General features: G+C 39.3%; 1 protein-coding gene across 1 annotated transcript in view; it reads right to left on the minus strand.

Annotated features, from left to right (window-relative positions):
* SPTLC2 (serine palmitoyltransferase long chain base subunit 2) overlaps positions 1 to 12,155 on the minus strand; it is a 79,586-nt gene that overhangs the window by 50,851 nt on the left and 16,580 nt on the right. The window contains exons 3-6 of the mRNA XM_017831552.1: positions 10,035 to 10,189; positions 8,838 to 8,986; positions 8,369 to 8,493; positions 2,131 to 2,224 (exon numbers count right to left, since the gene is read on the minus strand). Coding sequence (XP_017687041.1) covers positions 2,131 to 2,224; positions 8,369 to 8,493; positions 8,838 to 8,986; positions 10,035 to 10,189 — 523 coding nt within the window. The remainder of the gene's footprint in view (positions 1 to 2,130; positions 2,225 to 8,368; positions 8,494 to 8,837; positions 8,987 to 10,034; positions 10,190 to 12,155) is intronic.

A 12,155-nucleotide genomic window follows, 5' to 3' on the forward strand; every position in this document is an offset into this window, starting at 1 on the left:
CTTCTAAACCAAAAACAGAAAAGAAGGAAAAGAGAACCACCAGTGTAGGAAAGAGAACACTGTTCAGCATATCAGAAACCAGACAGATGAAGCTGTTAGTAGCAATGTATTCTGAAACCATACTAGCTTTGGCTACAAACACTTGACACAATCCTAAAAGATCTAAATAATGTGAACAAATAAATAGACATGAAATCAGTCCTGAAAAAAAATCTTTGAGGAAAGGAGTGGAGATGGGATTATCAAAACGTAAAACCCAAAGTGCTGAGTAGAGACAGATATAAACACTAGGGCATGAAAAAGAACACAATTAATCATGAAAAGAGAACTGGTAGACTAGGGCAGTTGTAGCAGCAAGAGCAGCTGGTGAACTAGAACTGGGCTAGAAATTATACAGCAAAGTAGGTCAGTTAATAGACCGTTAAAGGACAGCTAGTGTTCAGAAAAAGTCAACGAAGAAAGCAGCGTAGTCCCTGTCTCCAAAAAATCTCCCAATGAAGAAAAGATGAGTTTAGTGCAGTTAGGGAGAACAATGGAAAATAGATGTCTGCTCTGACCTCTCAAGAAAGAGGGAAAGACTGGGAACTAGGTCTGACCTTAATAAAAAGGACAAACTACAGAATGAGGCAGGAAAAAATAAAAACATTGAACAAGGATTTTAAGGGGGATTTTTCATTTCCCCATCTAGTAATTTCTAAAAAGCAGAATATGAATAAAGCCATTAATCTCTCAGGGAAATCAAGTTAAGTAAAGCAGCACAGAGTATAACAAGAGTAGGACTGAGAACACACACAGAAATATAAACTGAACATCATCTTGACAGGCCAAGACCATTGTTTGCATTTTGCCTTCTAATTCTAATCTACCATTCCATTCTCTTTCACAGAACCCCACCATCTATAATTTTTCTAGAATTTTCCCCAATCTCACCACTGCTAGTTTGTATCCCATTCCCACAGACCATCTATTCTTCATCAGAGCAGAGCTTCTAAGTCCTTCTACTCATAGCCAGAACTGTGTTCTAACGAGTGATCTTTGAAATTCTGGAAACGGATGCAATGTTCAGAAGTATGCCTATACAAACGCAGAAGTAGAACGCAAAGCTTTTGTGATCTTGCTCAGCAACCAAGATTTATGAAGAATTAAAAAAAATTACTAATGTTATAATAAGCTTACGTTTTTGTAAAGACAATTATTCAAACGATAGAGAACAAGAAAGAGAGAACACAAAAGAAACAGTAAGCACAGCAGAGAATCCACTACCAAGTAGGACAAAGAAAGAAAAATAATTGCAGCCACGCAAGCTTTGCTGTCACCACCACACACTTCAAAGAGAGCAAGAGTCATCATGATCTCAGAGACTGACACTATAAAGAATATTAGGAGTAGATGAAGAATGAAGGTAGTGGCTTTATTAATCAAGGACAACTGGTGTCTCATTCACTGAGAGTAAGGGAAGGAAATCCTAGGTATCTTTAATGTGAAAGTTATTATAAATACCTCATTCGGAGGAAGATGAAATTAGGAAAGTAAAAAAATCTGTGTATTTCAGAAACAATACTTAAAGCAAGTAACTCAGTGAAATTAATCTACACTTCACATCCCAAAAATTCCTTTAGTACTACATTGTACCAATTCATGACTGTGTAGTTTAGCTAGGACACCTGCAACCATAACCTTTTGTTACTGTAGGATAACGTTGGCATCCGGTTCTAAATTTAAACTTTCTTATCCCCCAAATTGTAACCTAGACCCCTACAAGATTGCATTATTATGTGACACGGACTCTTTGAATAGTTTAACCATGCTGAGCTATCCAAGTAACAAGAAGCTATGTTAAAACACCAGTGCCCCTACACCTGCCGAAGGGTAGCACGTTTCTCTTCATATGCAGAAGATGTAAGCCAGAACAGCCTCAGGATAGAAGTGTTATTAGTTGAGACTGAATATATAAAAAAATATCCAATACAGGATGATTAAATTCTCAGTAGCAGCAGTCTCCTGACCTTTCTGGTAGCCAACAATTGATTTCCTTGCATGAAATTGGATTTCCAGCTATTAGAAGATAGGATACACGCTCTTGTATCTACAGCACCTGCAAAAAGGCAGAGTCCACCATCTGATACTTACTGTTGTGCTTAAAGATTCGGATAGTTGCTCCTGACAGTCTTGCTCCAAGCACTAGTGATGCATGATTCAGTTCATCACTCAAAATCAGACAGCCCTGAATTAGAAGGGGAAAGAGGAAGATATTGAAAAGGTTATGTTTCACAGCCAAGCATATAACACCTTTCAGCTCTGAACTGCTTACAGATCATTTAAGGAAAAAAAATATCCAACATAAATGTAGCTAGTCCAGGTAAGACTTCCTAAGACAAAATTTGCAGCCTTAGTATGGCAAATAAAAATACACAACTGCTCTTAACTGAAAGAACCACTTAAGTCTCACCTTTCCCAGAAGTGCAGCAGCTGAACCTGCCTGAATATCTCATGCTGATGATGAGTACTCATGCTCCTACTCAGTCAAGTAAAACAGAGAGCAGAGAAGCTTGCCCCAGTTCACTCAGCAAGTGTAGGTTGGTGCTAAGAAACAGGCCACCAAAGTCCTAGATTAAAGGCCTTATCAAAGTTGCACTATTTCTTACATTAGGAGGCAACCATTTACTAAACCCACGTGTAGATGGAGGTAATATAAAAGAGAGAGGAGGTGGAAAACAAAATTGCATAATGAAATTGAGAAGTTTTCTGAAGCCATTAAATATGACATTGAATTTGTTTGCTTTTTCAAAAAGGGGAAGAAAAATTCTTGGACAAATATTAAAACAGGACAGGCCTGTTTTTAGAGCAGTGATGATTCCAGGTTAATAATTGATATGCTGAACATTTAATCACAGTGTTATCACTGTGGACTACAGGAATGCATATTTGAGGATTAATATGTAAGGGAACAACAATATTTCTAAATAACCTTGACCCATTCCAATTACTATGCAAGTGTTCTGCAACTCTAGAAGTGACTTTGTTCAGTTAAAAATCCAGAAAGCATGTCAAGATCCTGAAGATTTACCACTAACACTTGCTCATTCTGTGCTTGTCTGATAACCATTGGTGGAGGGAAGAATCAAGATTTCTTCTCTGCAATGGGAGTTACTAGAAAGGACTGTGAAAAGCATTGCCTATAGTTACACAAAGTGTCACAGACAATAGGACTATTTTCTCCATAATAAAGGAAATTTTGCAGTAGAATGGCAATGAACCTAGGAACATTCTACATCCTGAGAAAGCTCAAGACTGGTTTTCCCTGGAAACTGCAGCAAATGTCAAGTGTTCATACTGCTGCTACAAACATGGCATATTTCAGAGACTTTGGCATAAGAAGTATGAAAATCTTCAACTAGCATTTGCTCTTCGAACTACTATACCAGACAAAGAGTATGTATACTACATCAGAGGCCACTGCTGTCAAACACTACTGTATGAGAAAACCCAAATATAATAATCCAATAAGTGCATACTTCTTAAATGGTAGAAAGTGGAAAAAGTGATACATTAAAAAAAAAGGAAGAAGAGATTACAAGTCTAGAAGGAGCTTCTCCATAAAAAAAAAAGGACAAGCTTCTGGTGGAGAAAGTAAGTTTAACAAATTAACGAGCAGCCTCTTTTCATCTGCTGTGGCAATCCGAAACTCTGCTATCAGCAGAAAAGGAATTTATAGGATTATGTAACAGGCTGTGGGCCACAGGGGCTGAGGGAAATCCCACCATCTAAGGACCAGACAAGATCCATTGATATTCATCCGTATTGATTCATCCTGTCTCCTGCAGCAGGACATGGAAAGACTGTGTGATAATGCTATCGGTCCACTCCCTTCCCTTGTAATCCTTGTTGCGGGAAATATTAACCATTTTTCCCCCATATGTAATCCTTGTTACTGGAAATGCTAATCAATTGGGTATTCCCCTAGTTGGTATAACCCGGCCTCCTCATTAGCATGTTCTGCCCCCGAGACCCTTAAATAGCATTTCTCATGTTCAATAAAGATTCCAGTTTTTACCCCCACTGGGATCGTCTAGTTTTTGGACATTTACAGTCTGCCACTAACAGAAGATGACATTCAATTATAAACAAATTAATTTGAAACTGAACAAATAGTAGAGTCTAGTAATGTCTGCCTCTAGAGAAAGGGCAAAGGATCACATAAGCAACTGGTACAGCACAGCAATCACTGATGATCATATGTAAAACTGAGTGCTGCTACTCCAATGATAAGACTTCAGTTGCATTTATCAGCAAATTTACATTTGAGAGAGCATCTGGGAGAAGGCTAAGAGTAACTGGAGATAACACTACTGGGATCTAGAAAAACATATGTCAGTGAATACCAGACTTACCACTGCATCCTACAAGGCAGACAAGGAAACTGAAGTGAATGCCACATTTTACCACAGAGTGCTACATATATGAATTGTGTAACTCAGTCCTGAGCACTTAATTTCACAACCTACCTGTACATGGAAATTAATTTGCTTTCTTACAACCAAAAAAAGATCCTTCAAGCATCATTGCTCTAATTTAATTGTCTAGACTCTCTCAGTCCAGAGCTATGACAAAAAGCTCTGTGCTAAAGACAGTAGAGAATGGTTTGATTAGCTAGTTAAAATAACTATATTAATGACGCTTACTCTAAAACAGGTAAGTTTCAGAGTGACTACTAAGTAATCCTCAAATTTCATATTATCTGGGGTCTAAACTCAGCATCGTTGGCAGTGACTGTACTAGGCAGCTGACAACTTGGTAGTGAATAGAAGGTCTCCGTTGCTGAAAACTGCCAGATGCAGAAAGACCTGTTTTTAGTGATGCTTTAACAGTGCTAAAACACAACTTTCAGTCTACACCAACTATATCCATTTCCAGCATCTGCTTAGTAGAAACTGCTGTTAACAAAGCATAGTGAATAAAGATCAACTAAGTAATGATGATGAAGCTTTTGAATTCCTTTTGCTGACTAACGCTGATCATACTACGGGGTAGAGATGGATCCAGGATAGTCAAGTTGTATTTGTTGTTATTAAAAGAGGATTTAGTAGCAATATAAACCAAGTGGTTCAGAATTTCACAGAGCAGAAATGGAACAGGTTGTCCAGTGTTACATCTATGTGAGCAACCATATTGCAGTACCTTGTTCTAAGCTAACTAAGTGCAATCACACAGCACCTACAGGATGGACAAGGGATCGGACCCAGCCAGCACGGGTTTAGGAAGGGCAGGTCCTGTCTGACCAACCCGATCTCCTTTTATGATCAGGTGACCCACCTGGTGGATGAGGAGAAGGCTGAGGATGTAGTCTACCTGGACTTCAGCACAGCCTTTGACATTGTCTCCCACAGCATACTCCTGAAAAAGCTGGCAGCCCACGGCTTGGACAGGGGCACTCTGTGCTGGGTTAGGAACTGGCTGGAGGGCCGGGCCCAGAGAGTGGTGGTGAACCGTGCTGCATCCAGTTGGTGGCCGTTCACTAGTGGCGTCCGCCAGGGATCAGTGTTGGGTTCAGTTCTGTTTAATATCTTTATCAATGATCTGGATGAGGGGATTGAGTCCACCATCAGCAAATTTGCAAATAACACTAAGCTGGGGGCAAGTGTCAATCAGCTGGAAGGCAGGAGGGCTCTGCAGAGGGACCTGGACAGGCTGGAGAGTTGGGCTGATTCCAACGGGATGAGGTTCAACAAGGCCAGTGCCAGGTCCTCTACTTTGGCCACAACAACCCCAGGCAGCTCTACAGGCTGGAGAGCAGCCAGGCAGAGAGGGACCTGGGAGTTTGGATTGACAGGAAGCTGAACATGAGCCAGCAGTGTGCCCAGGTGGTCAAGAAGGCCAATGGCATCCTGGCCTGGATCAGGAACAGTGTGGCCAGCAGGACCAGGGAAGTGATTCTTCCCCTGTACTCAGCGCTGGTGAGGCCTCACCTCGAGTACTGTGTCCAGTTCTGGGCCCCTCAGTTCAGGAAGGATATTGAGGTGCTGGGGCAGGTCCAGAGAAGAGCAACAAGGCTGGTGAAGGGACTCAAGCACAAGTCCTATGAGGAGAGGCTGAGGGAGATGGGGCTGTTCAGCCTGGAGAGGCTCAAGGGAGACCTCATCACTCTACACAAACACCTGAGAAGAGGGTAGACACAGGGAAGGGGGGCTCTCCTCCCACACACAGCTCACAAAAACAAAAGAACACGGGCTCATAAGCTACCACAGGAGAGGTAGAGGAGAGATAAGAAAAAAAAACTCTACACAGAGGGTAATCAGACATTGGAATGGGCTGCCCAAGGAAGTGGTGGATTCTCTGTCCCTGGAGGTTTTCATGGTGAGACTGGATGTGGCACTTAGTGCCATGGTCTAGTAACCACAGTGGTAGTGGATCAAGGGTTGGACTTGATGATCTCAGAGGACCCTTCCAACATGGCTGATTCTATGATTCTAAGTTGCAATATAGGTGTCCAAATACAATACAAATAATTATTAACTTCACACATATCTGCGACTGTCAAAGAAACTCCTTCTGGTTAAATGCAGATGCCATTACTGATTATATTTGCCAAACCTCCAAAAATTCATGTTGCAAGCAGCTTTGCAATTGAAACTGTACGTAGGACATGCAGAGAGACACAAACAGTAGTTCAAAAAAATTAAAAAAAAAAGCACCCACGAGTCTAATCAAGCCTGGGAATCTCTGAGCTTTACTGAGGACTCCATCAAAGCATTGCCAAACAGGTTGTGCACACACTTAATTGTGTACTGGGTGGTGCCAGAATTCAGGTTTTATGTGAGTCCTTATTTGCACCCAATGAAGAAATCAAATGTGCAGTGAGAAGCAACTTCAGGCAGCCAAAAAAAATCATTCAGTGAACATTCGGAACTTCAAAATGGCTCATTTGACAAGAAGTCTTTTCTTCAGAAGAGTGCATCTCCTGTTTGGAGTATAAGGGCATATATACTTGAGTATAAGGGCACTTGAAGTGTTATGAGACAGAAGCTTCTTACTTCTTTATTTCAAGTGCGCGAAAACTAAGTATCCTCGTGACTAACACAGTACAGACTGCTGTACCCATTTATGAAAAGAGTGGGTTTAGTAAATGTATAAGTGAGATGCATGAAAACAGGTATGTTACATGCCATGAAATTTAGTGTTCAGATTTTCTCAGTGGTTGTAAAAGCCTGTTGAAGTTCAAATGTGAAAACTCAGGACCTGAGAAAGGTTATTTTCATATGGTATTGAAGATATACAGTGGGCTTCATATACACAGAGAAAAAGATGGAGTAACTTTGCAGTAATGGCTAATTTGTACTGACTTACAACAGTCAGCAATCTACTTAAATGAATCTGACAGTGTGTTCTGAATCTTAAAAGTCTCACAGAAATCATTAATCATTTTTCTGCTGAACAGAAAACTGAAGAGATGTGGAAAGACAAACAGCCAAAAAATGCAAGTAAAAGACATGTCAGAAGTAACACATGTTGCTCAGATTCATAGCACTGCAGAGGTATTTGACTCCAGAAAGACTAGATTTGAAGCAATGAATTTCTTTATGGCATCAGACTCAAAACTTTTTTTTATTATGGAAAGCACTTGATATTTAAAACTTAACAGACCAAAAGAAATGTTATGTAGACAGTACTGCTACATTGTTACAAAAAAGCATAGCATGGAGGAAGACACTTCATCTAATCCAAAAGGGAATTCCCAGGAAGAAGAGTTGCCAGGAGGAACAAGGCAGAAAATTTATAATCTGTAGATATCACAAGTGGAAGAATTTACAAAGTGATCTCAGGAAATGGAAAAATAAATAAATTAAATAGAAGGGAAGTAGGCAAAGAATTCCTATAGACTAGTAGTATTAGGCCGACAGTGAATTATTTTCAGAAGAGGGTTCTAATTCTTGCAGTATTATTTTCAAAAGAGGGTTCTAGTACTTGCAGTATTTTACTCCACAGAGGAGCTAAGAGAAAATATATTTTGCATCATAAGATGCAAACAAAAAGTTCTCTTCCACTTCTTAGTGTCTCAAAAGCATCAAAATACCTTCAGCCAATCAGCCTGTTAATCAGCCACCATTTCACAAACCAATGAGTAGCCTGAGGAAGCAAGCCTTAATATGTTAGGCTCTCTCCCAGACAGACAGCAAGTTTTGGGCTGCTACTGGTCCCATGGATGCTGTTTCTCAAAGAGATTTTTGGCAAAGGTCAGACCTATAGTTTCTATAGAGAATATCTGCGGGGGTTGCCACTGAAGAAAAACAAAAGCAAACAAGCAGCTTTTAGAAAAATTAACCAGTAGAGTCTTTGTTAGATGAGCTTTTGTCCATGACTTAAGCCATACCTTGCCAACTAAAGCAGGAATGTTCATAGAGTTGGTTGCAAACCCCATTCCATACGCCATTGCAGATTCCACACCTAGGAACCTGGCAACTAGCTTTTCCAGCTCCTCATGCTTGTCCAAGTTTCCTGCACATAAAAAAATTAGAAATTCAGAGTGAGGAAAAGCTTTTGCTATTGCTAACTTCTACAAGAAGGATTTCCACCAACCAAGCTACTCTTTATTCAAAGGCCCATAAGGGAACACTGAAAGAAAAAAAATATGTATGAAAACATAAGTAAGACAACTGTTGTGCAATATAAATTAAACCCAGGAAGTCAGTTTGTCTTCAGTGAAGTAAAAGTTTCTTTATTGGTCAGACTAAAGTTCAGTGCTGGAACAACTAATGTTTCAAAGTCCTGCAATTACCGGTACTGAGATTACAGACTTTGAAACATAGATTCGGGGAACATACTATCTTCTTCCAACTTACCCATCTCCTGCCTAGTGCTGCACACCCCAGCTCCATACTGGGATAGAACTTTAGCTGCTGCTTCTTGGCAAGCCCCAGCATTCTGTGCAAATCCAAGGTAGTTGTAGGAACCCATATTAATAATGTCTTTTATCACTCTCCCTGTGTACCTGTGTTTTAAAAACACCACAAGTTAGGACACCCAAAATTAAAAAAAAATAACTACACCAGAAGATTATTCTTTTACTTTCCTAGACTATACACTGAAATGTTAAAAATCAGTAGAATCAACCATTAAATTATTTCAGTACTGCCACTCATCATCAAACTGCAACAATCAGTGAAAAAGATTCTTTCCCTATCTTGCAGTCTCAAATTAATTCCTAGAAGAGTTTGCATTTAAAGGTGAATTTGCTATCATATACAAAATCGCTTGAGGCTTCTCAAAGCATTTGTTGTTTCTCTGACATGTTTCCCCCTCCATTCCAGAAATATACAGCTTTTCTTTCAGTTACAAAATAACATCTCTAGATCAATTAACTTGGCAGCCCCCTCAAGCGGGATATCCTCTAACCACAGAAAGGAAACACATCTGGCATTGCTGTGCTAACATTACGTGACAAGGAGATTAAGGAAGAAGTTTAGCGGAAAAAAAAGTTTTAATTCTTTTACCCTTGAAAGCCAAGGAGAGACATAACTTGTTTCACCAAGTACTGTGCTGTAAACCTCTTCACATCAAACCTGTGAGACATTATTTCCAATCTGTAAAAATCTTTTCCTTGTATTTCTGATTTTGTTTCTACAGACTATTTCAGTTCTGACTCAAAACAATCATGTCAAATTCAGTTCAGGCAGCAATATTTACTCTAAGTGTCAGAATTCATTCTAAATAAACACAAAGTCACAAGTAGCAGTGCAATCCAAAGTATCTACTGCAGGTTCTGTTCACCACGCACAAAGGCATCAATTTTATTACAGATCTATGCACATGAAATCTTAACAGTCAGGAACCTTAGTAAGTAGAAAAAAGATTATATACAAATTATCACCTTGGAGGCCAAATGTGTTTCAGAAGAACAAAATTCATTGATTCAAAATGCTGGAAAGCTCAAACCAAACGTAATTCATTGCTCTTTAACGTCACAGATTGCAACTTGCTCTTACAGACCCTCTATTTCAAGACAGGTGTTGCAAGTGTTTTCTTAAATTTTGACTCACGTGAATGTCCAGTTATAGTCATGGGAAACTCTCTCCATCATGTCCACTTTGGCCCCTGGCACACTGCAGATTGGACGGTTCCAGCTGTCCCGAATACGCATGTAGAGGTTTCTGTTGTAGAAATTTTCAAAGTCCTGGTACAATGGGACAAAATCCTGAAACACATCAAAAGCACTCAAAGTAAAAGGAAAATACGTATCACAGCAAACTAAGAATAAGGGGAATAAGTATTTTCTGTCATTCTAGTGTAATGAAAAAAAAAATAAAGAAAACTTGAAACATAAAATAGCTCCCTTCTTGAAATGTTTGGGCATATAATCTTTACAAGAGAGGTGTATTCAACCTTCAGAGTTAAGCAGAGCAAGAGAACATGCAATTGCTTTTTGGCATCAAACAGTATGCATTGCTCTACTGACTACACAAAGACTTTGAAAACTGAGGTACTCTTCCGTATTTCATTCAGTGCATAAGAAATGCATTTAATATAGCAGCACTAGCATTATTATACATGCTACCCTTAGAAATTTCCACAATTTTTTGTTCTGGATAGAAGCTAGTAACCTACATCATGGCACCTTTCTTCTGCACAGCTTATCAGCACTGAAGTCCCACATGATTTTTATGAATGAGCATTTCCTGAATTTTAGCTTCCCTTCCAACGTTTTTCAGGAAAAATAAGTGACTGCCTTGAATGGATAACACAAGAATGTCAAACTAACTGTGGCAGCAAGGACATCTGAACACTTAAGAACATTTTTTTCTGGCTCCAAAGTCACAAGATTTCCTTTTTACTATTCAATTCAAGAAAGTTTGACATTCAGTAGTGATAAGTATGCACAATTCATTTGCTTCTGGTGGAAAAAAAAAAGGCTCTTTAATAATCTACAAAAGGAAAAAGTAGAATTTATGACAAAGTTAAGAGCCAGCAGAGCATTTCTTCCTGTTTTTCACAAGAAAAATGCAAACATGTTGACAAGCATTTTATTTTTGGTGACAGTATGATCAAGACAGAATATCCGTCTGACCAAATACTACAGTGTCAGACATTTGTGACACTGAAGCAATACTGGGAGCATTTATGGCAGATTTTTAATAAAAACACAAACAAATGGGCACTGACAAACTGTTACTTACAATGCTTGCCTCCAGGAGGAGTGCTTTTTTCTTTACCTTTCTATTTTAATGATTTAACAACTTGGTCCTTGCAGTTTGGAGTAAAGAAACCACCCCTTTGCATCCTCCTGCCAGCAGCTGCACAGGGAAGACCTAGCCCAAAAGTGCCAACTTCTAAGCAGACATAGTCACACCTAAGCCCCTTTCTGATTTGCCTATGCAAGATGACATGCCAAAAAGGCACAGCTATGGAAAAACAAACCTAATCTAGCTAGTGATCACTCTTCCAAGGAATCACAAGTATGTCCTTTCTCAGTAAAGACAGAGAGAGGGAATAAAATTTCTATGAGCTAAGATGCACAGAAAGGCAATTATTTCTTCCATGTTCCTGCCCCAATTCATGACACAAAATCGAAATAATTATCTACAATTGTTAGAAACCCTCTGCTGTTATTTGTAGAGGGGTGGGGGAACTGAGATCAAAAAGAAACACTGGCACACTAGAAGATCAATACTTGAGAAACTTGTTATGTCTAATTATAATCTACCGAGATCCTTCTATGCCTTTTCAACTCCTGTTGAAATCTCTGCATGAGAATTCAGCTTTGCAATAGTTATCCAAGTCTATCAACTATGTGACCCAAGAAACAATTGATATTTTAGCCAAGGTTATTAGCTAGGAGAGGGAGGCTGGAAGCGAGTCATTATACCAACTCAAGCAGGTATGCCTGGGTTGATCCAATCCAATCTCACTTCAGATTACTCATCAGATAGACCATATTTTCTTCTGCAACCCAAGCTGACAAAGCCAGAAGAGTAACAAGCTCAACTGGTGAGATAAAGACAATCACCCACAACAGGTTGACATCATCAGTATATGTAACACAAATATGATCTTTCAAGCCAACAGTAGAACTAAGTTTAAAGTAATTTAGCTGTGAAGTAGAACCCAATGGATTATGATAAGGAAAAAATATGTCTTAAAAGTTGGCAAGAATTCAAGGAACA

This window comes from Lepidothrix coronata, unplaced genomic scaffold (genome assembly GCF_001604755.1).
Source record: "Lepidothrix coronata isolate B3197 unplaced genomic scaffold, Lepidothrix_coronata-1.0 Scaffold192, whole genome shotgun sequence".
NCBI lineage: Eukaryota > Metazoa > Chordata > Aves > Passeriformes > Pipridae > Lepidothrix > Lepidothrix coronata.